The 20,410-nt window shown below is 37.6% G+C and overlaps 1 protein-coding gene across 1 annotated transcript in view; it reads right to left on the reverse strand.

Moving 5' to 3' along the window:
* Positions 1–20,410, reverse strand: part of Ranbp9 (RAN binding protein 9) — an 80,020-nt gene that overhangs the window by 7,567 nt on the left and 52,043 nt on the right. Inside the window, 7 exon segments of the mRNA XM_038332841.1 lie at positions 6,306–6,457; positions 7,971–8,092; positions 11,027–11,171; positions 14,331–14,521; positions 16,198–16,306; positions 17,611–17,723; positions 19,843–20,027. Of these exon segments, the coding sequence (XP_038188769.1) occupies positions 6,306–6,457; positions 7,971–8,092; positions 11,027–11,171; positions 14,331–14,521; positions 16,198–16,306; positions 17,611–17,723; positions 19,843–20,027 (1,017 nt within the window).

Here is a 20,410-nt window from a genome sequence, read left to right on the forward strand (position 1 = left end):
GACCACATGGTGGGGCCTTGTTTTAAGAAGACAAAAGGGAACCACCATAATTATTAGCCAGGTGAAATATGTGCACATGGGAGAAAATATGATGCCATCCCAGGTTATGCTTCATTTTAAAGAAAAAGACTGCTTCAATGGAAATAACTTCTGAGGGAAATGCAGAGTCTCAAACTACTCAATTTTGACGTAAGAGCCAGAACAGTTCCTCTATAGTGTAAATCTGAGCTGGCTCTATTTCTCTCTCAGCTGCTGTACTCAAAGCACCTTGAAGCCATGATTACACATCTGAGTCACACAGCTGACATTCAAGAAATGGCTGCCAAACCAACCAATCCAGGCAACTTCCTTGGGAGCTATTGGAAAGAACAGGCTCTCAGGGACAAAGAACAAAGATGACACAGAAAGGAGAGGAAGACTGGGGACGCTGGGCGCCCACAGCTGCAGGAGCTCCCTGACCATGGACTTTGGAGTGCGGCATGTGAAGGGAAAAAGAAACTGCCCCATCATCAAAAATTAGAGCAAAATTTTACCTTAACTTCAAACCATTCTCTGTGTGCATGAAACTGTTCCGCATAAGGGTCTATGTCACTGACAGTCTGCACATACAAGGGGATGCCTTATGATTATGATGTCGCTGGGCAGTTTCTATTACCTACTGACATCACTGGTCATGTCAGTATTACTCATGTGTGTGAGAAAATATAAACAAAGTATAAAGCACTGCTAGCCACAACACACACCATATAGCTAGCTGTGCAGTAGACTACACCATCTAGGTCTGTGTTAAGTGTACAATGATGTTTGCATAAAAACAAAATTGCTAGCTGGGTGGTGGTGGCACATGCCTTTGTGAATTATTTTGTTACTATCATCTCAAATTATTGTTTGTGAATTATTTTGTTACTATCACCTCAAATTATTGTTTGTGAATTATTTTGTTACTATCATCTCAAATTATTGTTACTTTCTCTCTAATGACTTGTGGCCCTCCTGAGGTTTAGCTGGAGCCTCCTGGGCCCAGCGACTCTTTATCCGAGGATGCATGCTCCTCTATGAAGTTGGGATGGTTTGTTTCCCTGCAGACTGTGATGAACTGGTGCATTGGGTTTGTGGGTATCAGAACTCTCCCCAACAGTAGTTTAATGGTGTTCTGTCTGTAAGTTAATGAAGGCCAGAGAAAGCTGGGAGGTGGTGGCGCACGCCTTTAATCCCAGCACTCGGGAGGCAGGGGCAGGCGGATCTCTGTGAGTTGGAGGCCAGCCTGGTCTACTGAATGAGTTCCAGGACAGCCAGAACAGAACTACTACACAGAGAAACCCTGTCTCGAAAAACAAAAACAACAACAACAAAAGATAGCTAAAAAGTTAATACGGAGTTTAAAATGTTAACTTTCTTAACACTACTGACCAAGAGGCTCTAAAGAGCTGCACAGCAATGCTTATCGGAACTGTGCATTACAAATGTACTCATGGGAGACGTACTTAAAATGGAAGAGTAAGTAAACATATATCCGGCCATTAGAAAATCTTCTAATTTAAAAATGATAATCATTTCCTGATACATGAATATCTGTTTCTACCAATTCTTTTATATCTAGTACAAAATAGTAATTTAACTCTTTCAATTGTTGAAGGTTAAGTTACCACTAGAAACACAACGGTTATATTACCCAAGCAGATGATGTGGTATGGTGACTACACTTCTCTTCCTAACTTAGCTACTGAAATATAAGTTGTAATCATCATAATTGAGGCTACCATGCAAGTAGATATTTACTAGCAAGTAGATATTTACTAGCAAGTAGATATCTTGGTATTAAAAGTTGCTGACCACTGAGTTCTCATTTCAGGTCCAGAACAAATACCAGCCAGCAGTCATTTGCCCTTTCCTGTAATATCCAACCTTTACTCACATATCAGTTACATCTCCTTTGCTTTCTAGGCTATGCTGTGTTGGAATATAAAACATTTCTTATAGGCTTGTAAGTTTAATGCTTTGTCTCAGCAGGTGGTGCTATTTTTGGAAGCCCTGGAAACTTTAGGAGACGGGACCTAGCTACAGGAAGAAGGTCACTGGGACCATGTCTTTGAAGGATATAGATGATCCTTAGTTTCTTCTTTGCTTCTCTCAGCCATGGGCTCCTGCTCTTAGTATTCAAGGGGCCAGAATCAATAGGATTATGGGTGGAACACAGACAATAGATAGGAATTAAGAAAGAGGATATAAAACTAATTATTTTTCTAGTTCTACTTCTTTTGTTTTTTGAGACAGGGTTTCCCATTAGCTACGGAGCCAGTTTTGGAACTTACTCTGTAGAACAGGCTGGCTTTGAACTCACAGAGATCCACCTGCCTCCTGCCTCTGCCTCCCGAGTGCTGGAATTAAAGAAGTGTGCCACCACCTCCCACCTCTAGTTTTACTTCTACATAGATTTATTTTGTTTGTTTGTGGTGGTGGGTAAGTACATAAAAAATGTTTGATAGTGAAAATGTTAAATCCAATGTGAAGCCCCACAGCTTCAGAATGGCTATACTAACTATATGGAAGTTTAGAGATGTATTATAGTCTATGGGTCTCTGTAATTTTGGTGTGTGATGTTTATCTTTTAACAATTTAACTTTTAAATATTCAAAAATCAATACAATTAAATGCAATCTAGCTTAATAAAGCAGTCCATCTTCAACTGATACACAAAACTGTGGTTAACTTATTACTGAAATTTTATCCCTCTTATCCTCAACCACTGAGATATCCAGAAGGTACTTCAAAATGATTTTAACCATTCTGGACATAATAGACAATCTACTCCTTCACTGATCACCATAAAATCCATTTAATTTGTTGCAACTCTGGAACGATGTTTACTAAAAACCACACCTCAAGTTCCTGGTTTCAACAGCACACTACAATTACACAGCATGGCACTGCTCTTCGGAACAACTGGCACTTAAGACTGTGACTGTATTTGTGGTCGGTCTTGAACATTCTTCTAAATCACAGCTGACTAAAGCCATCAAGAGTGTTGATTAACAAATGGGCAAGGTTCTGAGGGGAAATTCCAGGTACAAATTCCTAAGAATTTCCAAGACATTGCTCAATGTTTAAAAAGCAGTATCTTGACACCTCTAACACATTTCTAAGTCTCAAAGGAAAACATATGATATGGTTTGAATGTGAAATATTCCCCAAAAGCTCATATGTGTAAGACTTGGTCCCTGCCCCAACAAAGAAGAAAATACTTTGAAAAGCTGGGTGTGGTGAGTTCGAGGCCAGTCTGGTCTGAGTTCCAGGACAGCCAGGGCTGTAACACAGAGAAACCCTATGGGGGGGGGGGGAGGAGAGAGAGAGAGAGAGAGAGAGAGAGAGAGAGAGAGAGAGAGAGAGAGAGAGAGAGACGGGAGGGAGGGAGGGAGGGAGGGAGGGAGGGAGGGAGGGAGGGAGGGACTTGGTCCCCATGTAGAAGTGAAGTCATTAAAAGGTAACTGAACCATGAGTGGCATTCCAATGTAGGCCTGGAATTTCCACATAAGACCTAACAAAGCTTAAAAAAAAAACAAAACAAAAAAAACATACAAACACAGAGCCAAACAGCTTCCTGATAATCGACTTTTCTTGGGTAGGCTTGATATTAATGACAAACAGAAGCTCCTTTAAGAGGCAGCTTCTTTGGCTCACTGCTAGCTGCTAGCAAGCCCAGCTCTTTTAAGAGGCCCTGCTACCAAACACTTAAGTGGGGTTTATGAGCAACAGAAGGCATGCTAATTGGTGGCATCATGAACCCAACAACTTCCCAGAGCTGGGGCAGTAAAATGGCTCCCGCCAATAACTCCACCATGAAGCTAAGCTCTCAGGGAACCAAGCAGGGAAGGAGCCAGTGGCCAATGCCATTTGCTAAGATGAATCATGCCAGCAACTAATATAACAATTTAAGAATCATCTCATGTAATTAAAAAGACAATACAGACATTCAGTAAAGACAGATCCAGACGGGAAAAAAAAAAAAAAAAAAAAAAAACAAAACTCTAAACAGGTTACAGTGTGTTTAAAAATGTACATAGGCTTAGGAGAGAACAGAAAATGGACATACACAGTCATAAAAAACGCACAGTTTAGAAAACTGCTCCCCTACAGATAATGTTTTGACTGTAATTAACTAAACCTGTGTATCATAATCTCAACCTCCATGTTTGTTTGCGTACACACCTTATTTCTCTGATCAACTGTATATAATAAACATTCTGAGATTCTGGGGTGCTGTACCTTCTCCATGTGAGAGCCATTTCCACAGGATCTCAGTTTTTTTTCTTTAAAAAAAAAAAAAAAAAAAAAAAAAGCACAGTTTAGCCAGGCGGCGGTGGCACACGCCTTTAATCCCAGCACACGGGAGGCAGAGGCAGGCAGATCTCTCTGAGTTTGAGGCCAGCCTGGTCTAGAAGAGCTAGTTCCAGGATACAGAAAAACCCTGTTTTGAAACAAAACAAAAAACAAAACCACAGTTTTAAAATAAAACAATAAAAGAATGAGTAAAGTAATACAAAAGAAAAAGGCCATATATAGCTAGAAAATGTACAGAGTCTGGATCCTATATTTTATTGTGTTGTCTCTCAATTTTTTGGCTGCAAGAGACACTGGATTATGAAAGCTACTAGATTAAACAAACCTATATATTTTAAAAATATCTTGATTTCAAAATGGAAGTCAAAAGGTATGTTGCTTTGGGGACGAGATTCTATTTTTATTTCCACAGTAAATGAGAGGCTATGGATTCATTTCAGGTTAAAGATGATTGAGGAAGACCCCTTGAAAATCCTGACTACAGACATAAAGAAATAAATTGAAAGGAAGGAAGGAAGGAAGGAAGGAAGGAAGGAAGGAAGGAAGGAAGGAAGGAAGGAAGGAAGGAAGGAAGGAAAGAGAAAACTACAAAACATAACGTCTATTTTACCTACTCAAGCATAAAATAAAAAAAAAATCATCTTTGGCTAACTTGTGTACAACACACAGTCTATACTTGTATTAATACAGACACGTGCGTTACCTTTAAAAGTTTATGTATTTTTTTTTATTTTTATTTATTTATTTTTTTTATTTTTGTTTTTCGAGACAGGGTTTCTCTGTAGCTTTGGAGCCTGTCCTGGAACTAGCTCTTGTAGACCAGGCTGGCCTCGAACTCACAGAGATCCGCCTGCCTCTGCCTCCAGAGTGCTGGGATTAAAGGCGTGCGCCACCGCCGCCTGGCTAAAAGTTTATGTATTTTCAGGACAAAGGGACCAGACACCAATGAAAACAGATGGCCCAGGTGATCTAGCACCTCAAAATGCCTCTATTACAGTCTCCTTAGAATTTTGCATCCAAAACAGCTTCAAGCTGCTGGCTGAAATGATCCAGGCTCATAAACTGCTCCAGTCAAGACCCAACAAGTATCCTGATTTTCTCAAGGTTGCCACCAAAGATACCAGCACCCACAGACAACAGTAAGTAGACTAGAGAATGATGATGCCCACATTCCAAGAGGTGGAGTACCAGTGGGTTTTAGTTATTTAATGATGTTTGTCATTGTTCGGGGGGGGGGGGGGGGGAGGTTGGTTACAAGTTGTTATTGGTAATGGTCAGGGAAAAAAAAATCAAACAAAGGAGATTAGATTCAGGGTTCTCATTCAGAAAAGAAAAAAAAGGGGATATAGAATTGATAGGATAAAAGGGTAGATTACTGAATCTACTTGGGCTAATAAAAAAGCTGACTGGCCAATAGCTGGAAAGGATAAGGTTAGGCAGGGGAACCAGAATAAGAACAATGGGAAGAAGAAGGGAGAAAAGAGGAGTCACCAGAGAGACTTGGAGAGAAAACAAGAGGTACAAAACGATAGAGAGGTAACTCCACCTGGCAGAATGTAGATTGATATGAATGGGTTAATTTAAGTAGTAAAGCTAGCTAACAAACTTGAGCTATTGGCCACATATTTAAAATTAATATTAAGTCTGTGTATTTGAGAACTGATGGGCAGGAAAGGAAAGTCCACCTACACATGAGGGCTCTAATTTTATTGATGGATTAACCTGACAAATGGAAACTGGAGAAGGTGGAGCCTCCTTGGAAGGAAAAGGTTACTGCAGGCTTGTTCCTCCCCCATCCTTTCCCTGTCAGCTCTGCTCTATTGAGCTCCCTGAGATGAGGTGCTGTCTCAGCACAGACCCGGGAATAATGGAGACAAAGTGGGAACAGTCTGGAACCTCTAAAATGACGAGCTAAAGAGCACCCACTCCCCCAGTATGTTATCACAGAAAGCAAGCCACATTCTTACCTTCAGCATTTTTTTATTTGCTGTGTTCTTGCCACATTCTCTCCTCAGCTGCTCACTCATGGCTTGTAGCTCTCGACCAAAGTGGATCATTCTTTCTATGGCAGCCTGACTTCCTCCACACAGCTGGCGTCTTAACTGACTGGAATCAACTTCTATAAGCAAAACAAACAGCCATTTCACTACTTTTTGAAAGAAAAACAATAGGAAAAAATGGTATAATTTTTTAATGTAACATTTGTATATTCTTTAGTAACCACGTCTTAGTAGTTAATCTACACACAGATGTTTGTCTGTTCTTACCAGGCTGGCCCTGGCCTCCCAAGGGTTAGTGTTACAAGCAGGTAGCCTGGCTGCTAAACACAGAGATTCAAAATTTTTCTTGTATGGACTTTGTAACTCAAAAGATATACTTTGTCTCAAGAGTCTGGGATCCAACACTCAGTGCTGCCCAGAGGCAAGAACCTTTCAGTGTTTGCATAGAAAATTAAGTGGAACTCCCCAAAACAATATGAAATATGAGAGAGAAGAGAGAGGGAGAGGAGAGAAAGAGAATGAGAATATGAAACAGTTATTCCCTCTCAGGCTTTAATTGATAGGAAACAGAGATAAAATGTTCTTAGAAGACCCCAATAGAAAAATTGATGATATTGTATCTTATAATGAAAAAATTTATACTATTAAGAAAAATTAGAAGTATTTCATATTATATATTATTAAGACTTAGTAACTGAAAACACTATACCCATAAAAATCACTAACAGTATTCATATGATGATGAAGAATGGCTAATATTTACAAAGTACTTGATATAATTTTTTGTGAAATTTTATGTTTCATAGATGAACTCATCTGCTCTTCACAATGACCAAGGAGATTTATTTTATCCATTTTAAAGATGAAAAAACTGAGGCACAGAGCAGTTAAGAATTCTAAGGTCAAGCAGCTAGTAAGTGGCAGTTGCAGCTTTCAAATACAAGTAAATCTGGCTCTAGAACTCTTGCCCCGACCCAGTGTGTTTCCATGTCTCTAGATATAGAGGGTCTTACATCAGCAGAAAAGACCAACCAGGCTGTCCCTTAAACAACTTCAGTAATTATCTCTCAGTCTCAAAATAAAAAGATATCTAATAACGAAGCGAATTCCACAAATAATGTATAAGCTTCATTTTCACTGTTTGATAAGGATGTCAGCTGACCATCTAACTCCACAGACATTATCAACAATCAAGTAAAGTGAGGCATTCAAATGCACCATTAAGATGTTGCTCTAAAGTGGGAGAAGTCACAACTAGGAATAGCACTATGCATGTCATATGCTTGCAATGAATGGATTTAAGAGATTCAGTTTAACTGAAATTTACAACATAATTTCTAACCATAAGGTCTTGCTAACTACACCGGAAATGAGTATAAAAATGTTTTCTATCTCCAGCCTTCACCCCTAAGGTAGTACACAGCCTATCACCAGAGCTGAGCCAGCAAGACTGGCACTTCCCCTCAAGAGCCCAAAGGTGCCTGCTTTTTCCAGCAACCTATGCTCAGAGTGTTAAGTGAGATGTTTCATCTCTGAAATCTGGCTTATGCTTAGCTGTGAATCAGTCCAAGTAAAAACATAACCTTGTAGCCACCATTTTTTATTTAAAATGTAAGAAATATCACTGCAGACCCATTTCGGTGTCACAATCTTCCATTTCGTGGTCATGTTTAGAGCTACCATTTAGGAAACCATTGGATGAAGTTTCTCCAACTCCATTGGAGTAGTGATCTGTTTCCATGTCTACATCATTACTGAAAATGAAAAAACAAACCTAATTTTAGAAATTAGTTTAAGGTAAGTTACTACATAACTCTGTAGCCTATAGAAAACTAACTTTTGCAATCTGCAAATGAAGTAAATGAGGTTAAGTCTCAAATGTATTAACACACACACATAACTGTTTTGTAACAAACCTGAACTCCTGGAGATGAAGGAGCAGAGGCATGGGTGCAAAAGTGTAGTGATTCTTATGACCTTACATTAATATGAAAAATTATGCTTTGGCATAATATTTATTTTTCAAAATCAGATCTGTACTTCTTTCTCGTCCCCGGGTCTTCCTGAGACAACCCTTTCCATTGCCCCCAAGAGTCATTTCCAGCATTTAATGGAGAAACTTTGCTCTCCAAACTGATAAACCTGGCTCGGAGAATCCAGTATGCTGCTTCCCTGGCCTCAATATTTGTTTATTTATGGACTTTTTACAAATCTCTAGACTCTCCCATACCTAGGTCATTACTGACAATTGCTTTTGGTCCCTGTCCTTGCTATTTAAAAATACGCTACCTCAAAAGTAGCTAATAAAAAACAAAATGAACAAAACCCAAACTATTCTGGCTCATCATCTTCCAGCTTAGATCTAAACAGCACTACTACTCTCCAGATTATCTTGTTGGTCAAGGGAGTCTAAAGGACTATCAAATCTTCACTTTGATTTTTATTTTACTGGGATCTATGTTGCCCAGGCCTTGAATTTTCAATCCCCCTGCCTCTACCTTCTAAGTAGTTGAAATCTCAGGTATGCACCATCATGCCCAGCTCAACAAAGCTTTATTCTTCAACAGCAGCCAGATATTTTCTGGACAAGTTCTCATGCTTGCTCATCCTGTACTGTATATCAACACCTTTGTGCTACATACATGCCCTTTCAGATCCACCTAGACTAAAGAAACAATAAAAACTTTAGTCTTAGGATGTCTCCTATAAAGAGTTAAGCAACACTGAGCCCAGAGGTGGATAACTGGTGAAAACTGAAGAAATGTGGAAAGGGGGCATTTCTCATCATAAAGGAAATTATAATCATTTGCAGGAAAAAAACAACAAACAAGCAAAGAAAAATAACAACAACAGCAAAATCCAAACCCTAGTACAGATAACCCCCTAGTTAACAGCTGTGGGTATGTGAGTAGAGGTGAGCACATACACATTACACACCCACTCATGCTTCCTGTTCAACAAGTCTATAAGGTAAAGACAGACCTGGGAGATGAAGCAAAGCATTAGGGACTATAGAACAGACTGATTCAATATGAAAAAGTCTGTCTATTAGAGAAATTTCATAAATAGGAAAATAAGTTTTAAACTTTAAAATCCTTACTGTCACAGTTTTTAATTATATAAGCTTTTTAAGATTTTGAACAACCTGATTTAGTATTAGAGTAATTCATTTATTCCCCCATCCACTCACATACATTTAAAAAAGCCTTGAGGCCTGTTCATTGTTGGGCACTAAGGATATTATACCATTCTCCGAAAGAAAATGGCCTGTGCTCAGCTAGTTCACGTATCCCAGCGTGGTCTCCACCAGTGCTATGAAGAATGTTAATCAAAGGAGCATGTTGTGTGAAGGTACAGAGCAATGACAATGAGATGACATCTAGGTTACCTACAGAGGTACCGCCTGGACTTGGGACTTAGGCAAGAACAGGAGTGGGTGGAGCATTTTAGACAGCAGGAAGGAAAAGCACAAGTTCCTAAGTCAGAAACCCTGGTGAGAAATTTCAGCTCTGCAACTTACTACCTAATTGGTGACCTTAAAAAATAGCATTTACTTTCTGATATTCAGCTACACATCTGTAAAATGTTTAAACAGTTAATGCCATCTTTATTGACTTCACAATACTGGTGCAGAACAGTCATTACCTAACAAATAATTCTGACTGGTTAGTAGTTTGAAAGGCAGTTGCTAAGTTTGCTGTCTTTTCCTTCTCTGCTACAAAGGAGGGATGTTGCATTATCAACCTTGCAGCTAAGCAAGAACAGGTTTACTGTGCAACTTCCTGTCATGAGGGTAGCATCTAAGAGAAACTGCCACACACCAACAGCAATCATACTGCCAAACAAAAGCAGAACTCTGTAAATAAAATGCCAATTATAAAGTTCTAATTAATATTTACATTTTCCATTCAGAATTTGTTTTCTAATAGGTCAACTTCACCGTGAATGAGTACCCACCCTCCTCAGCAGTTCTTTTTCCTACTGTTCTCAGGTTTCTGTGCCTACCCCACCCCCAGATCCTGTACCACATACCATTACCATTTAAGATTTTCATCATATGTGATAGATAACCCAGAAATTTCAATCTCTAAATTTTCATATATAATTTTTAAAAGACTCCTTCCTGCAGAACTATATTTGCTGTAAGATTCCAGGCTATCAGTTGGTTCTCCCTCAATATGAGATTTAGAACACAAAAATACAATGTTTCTTGTTCTAGCTACAGGACCAAATTAGTATGAACCCAGTTCAAATGCTACATCACTGGGAAGGCTGAATGCACATAAATTTGCTCTTGGATGCTTGTATTCAGCAATTAAACTGCATGGATTTAAAAAAAATGCATGGATGTTATGTTAAATCTGCGAGTGTCAAGGCCCAAAGTATGTTCATTAAGATATATCTTCTTTCATGGTCCTTGGCAGGAAGACAATGCACCAAGCCCAACATCTGTCCTTATACCTTCCTGGAGGAAAGAACACAGTAGGTAACGGAAGACCTAAGAAGAGCTCTGCACACAAGAAGTGAAAAACCTACAGGAAATAGTCTCTACCCTTTTATTTTCTGGCAACTCATAGCTCCAGGCCCCAGTGTGGATCACAGAAGTTCTTCAAACATTATCAGTGAAGATGGCATCTATGCCCTGGTCATTTCTATTAATACAAAAGGTAAGGGAATCACTTTATTACCTGGTGAAGTTATTTACTTGCTGTGACCTTGACACATTGATACTATTTAGCTCTGGTACATTCAAACTGGATAACTGGTGTTTACTATGGCAATATGATTGATGTGCTTTGTTTGATATTACACCATTGCTACAGCTTTCAAAACCTGGTAAGAAAAGAGAAAAAGATAATACTAGAAACAAACAACAATTTGATTAGGTTGTCAATAATACTTTTATATTTTACACTTCTAGAATGTAGGAAGGCCAATGGGGTATTTACAGTATTTTTAAAAGTTTGACAGTGTATTAAAACTTCTTTGTAAATTATTATTTCCTCCAAGTTTCATTACAGATCTTACTTAATCCCCACAATCACTCGTGAGGGCCCTACAGTGTTACTAGCAAGGACAAATTATGAGAACTGGATTAATGATTCCATTGTAGTGCTAACATTGAGTATTCTTACAAAAGTCTAGATGGTCCAGTCTGTCTAGGCAATGTGGGACAGCCTATGCCTCTGAGGCTACAAATCTGGACAGCTACTATAACTACATGATATAAGAAATCATAATACAGGGCTAGCAAGATGGTTTCGTAATTAAGAGTTCTAGATGCTCTTGCAGGCAGAAGACCTAGGCTAGAGTTCTAGCACCCACATGGTATCTCACAGCCAACTATAACTCAGCTCCGATGGCCTCTTTGGCCTCTCCTGCCAATACATACACATGGTATACAAGCATACATACATGCAAGCAAAACATCCATAAAGAAATCAGAATACAATGGTATGTATTTTTATACTTTGGCATAGAAATAATCACAATAGAAATATCATGTGATTTTGTGACGTTTTTCTGCTCCATCAATACCATACCACATGGGGCCACTTTACATAGCTTGTCACTAATAGAGATGCTGTTATATGGCATGTGACAGTCATCCCCTTTCATATGAATACACTAACTGTCTGATGGTGGCTGAAGATACAGACATGCAAGCTTGTTCTCATCATATGGGGAGGTGAGTCAAAAGTCCTGAAGTAAAGCAGTACAGAACATAGGGAAGAACAGGGTTACTTGTTGGGAATGAAGCCATCCCATCACTGGATCTGCTCTATAAAGTAGAGACAGGCTTAGCAAGCTGACAAGCTGGTAGGATGCCAGATGAGGAAAAAAAAAATAAAGAAACTGGAAGAACAGACTCTAGACAGAGTAAAATAAAGATTTTTTTTTTTTTCTACAGAATTACAGGCTATGTGTATGGCTTTGGGGATGAGCAGAATCCTTAACGCTAAATCAGTGGAAATTACTGAAGAGCCTGACAGTTCATCACAGAAATTACTTACAATGCCATGTCAACTGGAAGACAAAGGCAAGTACAAGTTTGAATATTCTATCTTCTTAACTAAAAAGGACCAAAGGAAGTTTGCTAGGCTGAAGACAGACTTACTATGAATGAAGAATTCGAACTAGCTAGAAAAGCTTTTGCCAAGCCAATTACGGATCTTGAGACAACCAACAATTTCGGAAACTATGGTATTTCCTGTGGAAACTATATATTATAACAGTTTTCTACAGAACTGCCCTGATAGTTAGGTTTTCAGTTTTAGAATTCTAATCTGAGCCTATAACAGCCTGCCTTATTTGGCCATATTTGAATTGCTTTCTGGGTTTTAAAGACTAAACTCAAATTAAAATACTGCAAACCACACAAATATAAAGGGTAAAGTAGGGTTTCTGATTTAGGTAGATTTCTGCATTACAAGCTATATACATAATATCTGAAATCTAAATGTCCTTTTCAATTTACCAAAGTTGAGATTCATGCTCTATGAAACTGACGGTTTTAGACAACAATGGCATGAGAGGTTATTAAAGATAATGGCTAGTTTGGTTTTGTTTAATAAGAAATGTTTATCTGTAATAGATCCTTTGCTTTAACATTCTTTTCAAAAGAGTGGTGTTTTGGTTTTTTGTTTTTGTAAAGAAACTAAGTTTTATGTTAGTACTTCTATGCTGAGGAGCCCTTTGATTTAAAATCTTTTGGGGTTTATAAATGCTTTCAGTAACAAGAATGAAAGACAAGCATTTGGGGTAGTTCTTACTGACATAACTTAAACTACTTCGTGTTGGAAATATATACTTGAATAAAAGCATATGTGGTTATACAAATCACTCTTAGTAGTTCAGGACATTCAGGCTATGTGTGTATTTAGCCTATTACATTAAATTATTTGTTCTTAGCTTATAATAAGAATTAAAATTGCATGTAAAGATGCCAGTCTTTGTGAAACTTGTTGGTGCTTCTTAGCATCTCTAGATCAGTACCTGAGGAAATACTACTTGTTTAATCTGCTAATACAAGGAATAAATAATGAAGAATTAAACGACAACAAAAATAAAGTTAAATACAGAGAGCTAAGGCTCATGTTGGGAAACAGAATTAAAGAGGCAAAGAGAGAAGGAGGAGGATTAAAAAAGGATCTGTAAGCCGGGCGGTGGTGGCGCACGCCTTTAATCCCAGCACTCGGGAGGCAGAGGCAGGCGGATCTCTGTGAGTTCGAGACCAGCCTGGTCTACAAGAGCTAGTTCCAGGATAGGCTTCAAAGCTACAGAGAAACCCTGTCTCGAAAAACCAAAAAAAAAAAAAAAAAAAAAAAAAAAAGAAAAGAAAAGAAAAGAAAAGGATCTGTAGAAGTGACGGCAAGAGAGCCAACAGAGAAAATCTGCATCACAAGAACACCATGAGCTATAGTGCGAGTAGTAAGTAAGCTGAAAAACAGACAGGAAAGAAAATAATTTGGGGGGCTTTTTCAAGACAGGGTTTCTCTGAAGCTTTTTTGGAGCGTTTTCAGGAACTCTCTCTGTAGACCAGGTTGGCCTTGAGCTCAGATATCCGCCTGTCTCTGCCTCCTGAGTGCTGGGATTAAAGGCATGCGCCACCACCACCTGGCACTAGGAAAGAACATAAATTTGCAAAATGAAAAAAAAAAGTTGGAATGAATCAAGAGAAAAAGAAAGCCAACAAGGCTTGGTAATTTGTGGGACAGCACAGCCAGACCACTTTAAATCCTTACTTCATATGATTATTTTCTCATGGGTTTAATAACAACTCTTTCTGAAGACTGACATTTATTTATGAAGCTCTATTAATAATCTCAATTCCTTCTGATACTTCTTGGTACTAATGAATCTGGTTTTTCTTTTTATGCAAAACATGAAATTGTACATATAAAATTGAAAAAAGAATGTCTAGATTTAAAAAATTTTTTCAAACTCAAAATTATATAAAGAAGAGTAAAAGTTTGAAAGACTGCATCTCACCAGAAAAATGTGCAGTACTGCTTTTGCCTGGTGCTAAACTGTGGATACTCATTCCGTGGCTGGGACTCATGCTTGGACTACTAAAAGGCCGAGGACTGACGGGGTAGCTGTCTTGAGATTTTGGACTTCGGCCTCCCAAACACCGTACTTCACTATCTGTACCGTTCACCATTTCTATAAACTGACGTACTCTGAAAGAAAAAAGGAAGTTTATTTAGGCACATTCATCAAGTCTGTACACAGCTACAAAATTAAAAAAGACCTCATTTTAAAAGTTGAAATCTGTATTTTTCTTGGTATCATATCAAGTGAGTTATGTAAAACAAGATTTTAGATACACGCATACCTAGAGAGGTACAAAGCACAGCCTTCTCCTGGTCCTTCCTTACCCCAGGCTGGATGCATTACCTACCTCTTAGCCAAAATGGGCCTCAGTTGGCTTTTACTGTGAGGCAAAATAAATGATATTTGGCTTACAAAGACTTTCTACTGTTTGAAAGACTGAAATCCAAATTTCAGTAACGTCTATCTTTCTTTCTTTCTGAAACAGGGTCATACTTTGTAGTCCAGGCTGGCCTGAAACTTGTTATGTGAACACCAGACTGGTTTTGAAGTCTCAGAGATCCATCTACTTCTGTCTTATGAGTGTGGGATTACAGGCATGTACCCCAGGCCCCACATGTCCCTCTTTCTTAAACAACAAAAAAATCATCAAAAAAATTTTAATGCCAAATCATGATGTCTATAACCCAATAAGCAGAAAACAAGTGTTGATGATGTGTAAAGACTGAAAACCTTCTACAGTAAATCAAAGGATCCACCAGAACTGTACAGAAGGTCCTCAAGATGTTAAGCACAACCATCAGCCAGCAATTCTACTTGTGAGTAAAAACGAATTGAAAGCTAGGACTTAAGTAGATACTCATAAACCTATATGCACAGCAGAATTATTCACAGTGGCAGAAAGACAAAAGCAACCCCAGCACCCATCAGCAGACAGAAGAACAAACAACATGCAGTGCATCCACACAATGGGATGATCCATCCCCAGCCTTCACAGTTAAGGAAAATTCCGGCACATGCTACAATATAGACAAAACTTAAGGATATTATGCTAAGTGACTAAGCAGGCCACAAAACAACCAATACTGTATGAGGGCTCTTGGTTAGCAAGCAGGGAAGAAGCTAGTGGTTAATGGCAGGATGTACAAAACATAAGCATACTTAAACATATAGTAACACAAATTAAGAATGGGTAAAAAGGTAAAATTTTATGTATATTTTACTATAAATTTTCAATATAGTCATTAAGTTACTTGGGTACCTTTCAGGAGAAAACTGAGATCACTGTCTTCTAAGTTAAGACATTCACATTTTAAGTGAGAGACTGGATGGATGATCAAAGCAAAGTACCACGTGCTTACAGATCTCAGCGTACACACTCCGCGTTTGTTCACACACGCTGAGCACTGGCCCTGTCACTGAGCTGCACATCCTCAGCTCCACAGCTTTTTAAAATTTTTACTTATTTAAGGTTTACTTATTATGTATATAGTGTTCTGCCAATATGTTTGCCTGCAATGAAGGCCAGAAGAGGGCACCAGAATGCATTACAGATGGTTGTGAGCCACCATGTGGTTGCTGGGAATTGAACTCGAGACCTCTGGAAGAACAGCAGTGCTCTTAATCTCTGAGTCATCTCTCCAGCCCAGCTACACATTTTTAAAAATATCATTTAAACATTCTATATGATAAAAGTATATGTATATATCTGAAAAAAGCAAAATAAAATATCAAAACCACAAATCATAAAGATAATTTTAGCTATTTAAGATGTGTAACAAAAAAACATTTTACTAAAACTCACTTTAATGTGAAAAGGAGATTGGGATTTCTTTCAAGTAAACTTGGGTATAACTGTTGTGTTGTTTCAATGGCTTCTCCCATTCGTCCTGCTAACACCAACTTCTGAATTCCTATTCAGAAAAGAAAGCAAAATATTAACTCTACAAAAGCAGAGAAATCTTTAAAATCACTCCAGAAAAAAAGTAATAGTGAAAACCTCTAAAATAATTATTGTTAAACTCTCTTTTTAAACCTTTTAAGTTTAGATTGGGGAATCCAAGGAAAAATTTCAGACATTAAAAATTGGAAAAACAAGTATCTTCAGACACTACTTTAAATATTATGAATGGATATGTAAGTATTATAGGAAAAATAGCAATTGAGCAGTACTATATTTTTAAACAGTAGAATTTAGAAGACTATTGACACTTAAAATGTCTTATGGAACCTTGACTCAAGACTGGAACACCAGAATTTGAAAAGATCAGAACTTTGCTAAATTAGACACTGAGGACAAAGAATACTCAAGTAAGTGACCTCCTCTGCAGGAGAGTGTACTGAGGTGGTGAGAAAGACCAATATAACATGTACTACAGCATGCTCCAACTGGCATTGGCATCACTCCGGTCTTCTGACCTATAATAGGGTCCTCTCACCAATCAGTGTTACCTGTTTGCTCTGTTTCATCCTTCCACTCTTGCCCATCGGGTGGGACCTCCTCTGATGACTAACTTACATCTATTGTCAGCATGCTTTGCCCTGGTTAAAACAATACCAGCACTGGCCAGCTCAAGGCCCTAAGCAATAAATACTTAAAACCAATACCACCTTAAATTTCAGAGAAAATTAGAAGATATTTAAATTTCTTTCAAAGAAAAACATTCTTTTATATACTATTGCCATCAAGACTGTCAACAAAGCAAAAAAAGGAAACTTTCTTTGTATCAAATGCTTCCTATTTTAAGAAGCTTAAAAAGGTTGTCCCACCCCACCCTCCACCTACCAGGTGCTGACAGTAAGCCCAGAGCACCGGGCTGTATTGATGACCTCAATCCCAACCACAGGAAAGCAACCTTTGCATGAAAATGTGATAAAGACATTTCTTTCTAAAGTTCTAAAAGATTATTTCTATATTTAAAACTCCAGTGTAAATTTTTCTTTAAAAGTTTCAAAACTGTCAATGAGCGTGACATAAGAATAAGGCTCAAGGTCACCCTGGTCTATGAGAGACCCTGTGTCTCAAACAGAAGAACTCCTCATCCCTGGCACAAAACAAAAACATTCAAAAAGTAAATGAAAATAAATCCGAAGGCATCCACTTTAAAAGAATATATTCATGAAATTTTTAATTAAAAAGAATAAAATTTCTACAAGGTAAAGCAACCAAACTTATAATTTAAAAACAAGTATTTGCTGTGCACCATGATGTTCTTACTTTGTCTATTCTTAATGGAAGCTAATTCTTCTAGAACAGTCTGGTCTGTAGATCTGGCAAAGGCCTCTGCTGTGGCACAGTACCCATGGTGGACTAAATAAGATGAAACCATTCTTAAAAGGAAAAACAAAGGAAAAAAACATATCTTTTTAGTCAGGAGAATACATGTTTCAGACAACAAGCTTTGTTAATAGAGTCTAATCTGGTATTACAAAATCAATCTATTTCCTTAAAGTCAGGCTCTATGACTTTCAACTTTAATATAAGTTATGGATAGTCTAAGAGATAATTTAAAGTAAGACTAAAGGCATTAAATCATTTTTTTCCTAATTCTTGGATCCTTCTCCCCTGGCTCCTAATTCATTTTCCTGTTATCTAATCCTACTAATGATAATTTCTACCTCAGCTTAAATATAGATATCCCAATAACATGTTAGTTAGGTGTAAAACACCCAATTTTGAGATGATTAATTCCTGGTGTTCTGGAGGTCCAAATACTTTCTGTGCTCATTAATCCAATAAGATGGGATCTCAAAGTTTGAAGAGAGACATTGATGTTAGCCCAGAGAGAAAAATGTTCAGAATAAACCCACAAGGGGTCAATTAAACAATAAGGAATCAATCTTGCAATCAACTTGGTTTTGAACAGGAAATTAATTTGCAGTTTACAGACAATACATTTCTAAGACAACAATCCTATGTTTTAAAAAGCCACGAATAGTCAGCAAACTGGTAATACAACATCAATCAAAAATCTGTTACCTCCAACCACTGTCTTCTCTAAATAAAACCCAAAAAGATTTTCTTAGAATTGTAAACTGAAGAGCCTTTAAAGCAATTAAAAATACACTTTCATGACCATGTCACACTGATGCCATCTAAAAATCTTAGCTATCTTCTTGGCCTAGATGAAGCAATCATAATGATTTTAACTTAATGGTATTTAAGTTTTGTATGTGTACTATCTACTTCACGTTTTAACAACTGTCACTTACTCCTAATGATAACCAGACAGTGTCTCTGGACTTCTGGACAGATGTATAGTCTAAAAAAGCTGACTGACATAAAAATTCAGTTTCCTGCTGTTTCTTATGAAATTCTACAACATAAATCAAATATATAAAGCCACTGAAAAGCTCTTCCTAGTAACAGATTTAACACTTACTTTCTTCTCTGCTGCTGGCCATCCTCCATTATTATTAATGAATTCAAAGTATTTATGCTGCACTTGGGCTAACTCCACAGTCAATTGTTCCTTGGTCTTCTTCCCCTTTATCTTATCCTAAGTGTCTAATGGTAACTTATATAAAAAATAGCATTAAAAATAGTTACTAAGACTTTTTTATTTTTACAATTACATTTATTTTTTTTAATTTATTTGGTGTGCGTGTACACTCACACAATGGCACACACGTGGAGGTCAGAAGACAACTTGTAAGAGTTCTCTCTTACAGTATGTGGGTTCCAGTACTAGAACTCAGGTGGAAAGGCTCAGGAGCAAGGTAACTTTAGCCATCTTGGTGGAGCCATCTTTCTTACCCAAATTTTAAAAATTAATTTAAATTTTAAAGCTTTTCAGATAGAGGTCTACAGTTAGATTCTTGGATAGGAACAATTATAGTCTTTCTGAATTTAAATGCTAAATACAAAGAAAAGGAGCTCACTCCAATAATTAGAGGCCCCCTGCTGACACTCTCACAGAGAGAGAACCCACACAACTCGCCCTGGGAAATGGTGTATGCGCATTCTGACTATACTCCCACACATCTCCACATTGAGAGTGAGCATCAAACAGCCATTCTCTTTCCCCCACTGTACCTAAAGTACTGCTGAGGAAGGCGCTCGAGGTCATGTTCCTAAGTCGCAGAACCCAAAACATAACATCTAGGTCACACCTTTAAAATCTATCTTTTTGCCAACATTATTAGAAATTTGACTGTATAATCTACAGAATTCGCTCAGTAATATTACTAATGTTAACAAAGTAAATGAACAAGCATCACTATTTCCTCCATCCAATTAAGTCAAACACAATTCTCTATGTGCCTTAAATCATTTTATTTCAACTGTCAAATTACTTTTTAAGAGATTAAAATACAATCAGTAGTACACACAAATGATTAGGATTTAACCTAGACTTCTAGATACATATCTTTAATTTAAAAAAGGAATTGTTTGCCTTATAAACACTCAGTCTTTAAATTCTGTACATTCAAAATTCCTTGCTCTTACTTTTGTATCATGGTCTGCCATTCTCCTTCTCGATCCCCAATAGGAAACCGGTCTATCTGGGCCTGTATTTTGGTTCTCCATTCTCGCATGTAGTCTTCTATATCAAATACAAAAGGATGTTGCCCAAAATTGGCATCAACCACTTCTCCTGGTGTCTGAAGCCCCACAGTAGGATACAAATTTGGCTGTAAGACAACATATTTCTTTAAATATCTATTGATTATAAACTAAAGACTTCATTTTCTTTAATGAAGAATAGAACCATAAATTTACTTCCTGAATATTTTTAAATCTCAATCAAAGTATTAGTGGAAGACAACTAAAACAACACATTATGTGTTGGACAAAAGCTGCTATTTTCTAAACTCTAATCACCAAGAAAGTGTAAACAACTAAGATATTCACATGAATGATTCTGAGACCCTGTTGCATAATCATGTAGCACTCTATGTCTAATATATGAAAAATCTAACCCATGCTCTTAAAACATCATATAACAGTTACAAAGCTTTAGGATTAACACACAACTCAGGCTTATCCCAGCTTTTATATAAGCTACATGTCTACA

Source organism: Arvicola amphibius, chromosome 6 (genome assembly GCF_903992535.2).
Source record: "Arvicola amphibius chromosome 6, mArvAmp1.2, whole genome shotgun sequence".
Taxonomy (NCBI): Eukaryota; Metazoa; Chordata; class Mammalia; order Rodentia; family Cricetidae; genus Arvicola; species Arvicola amphibius.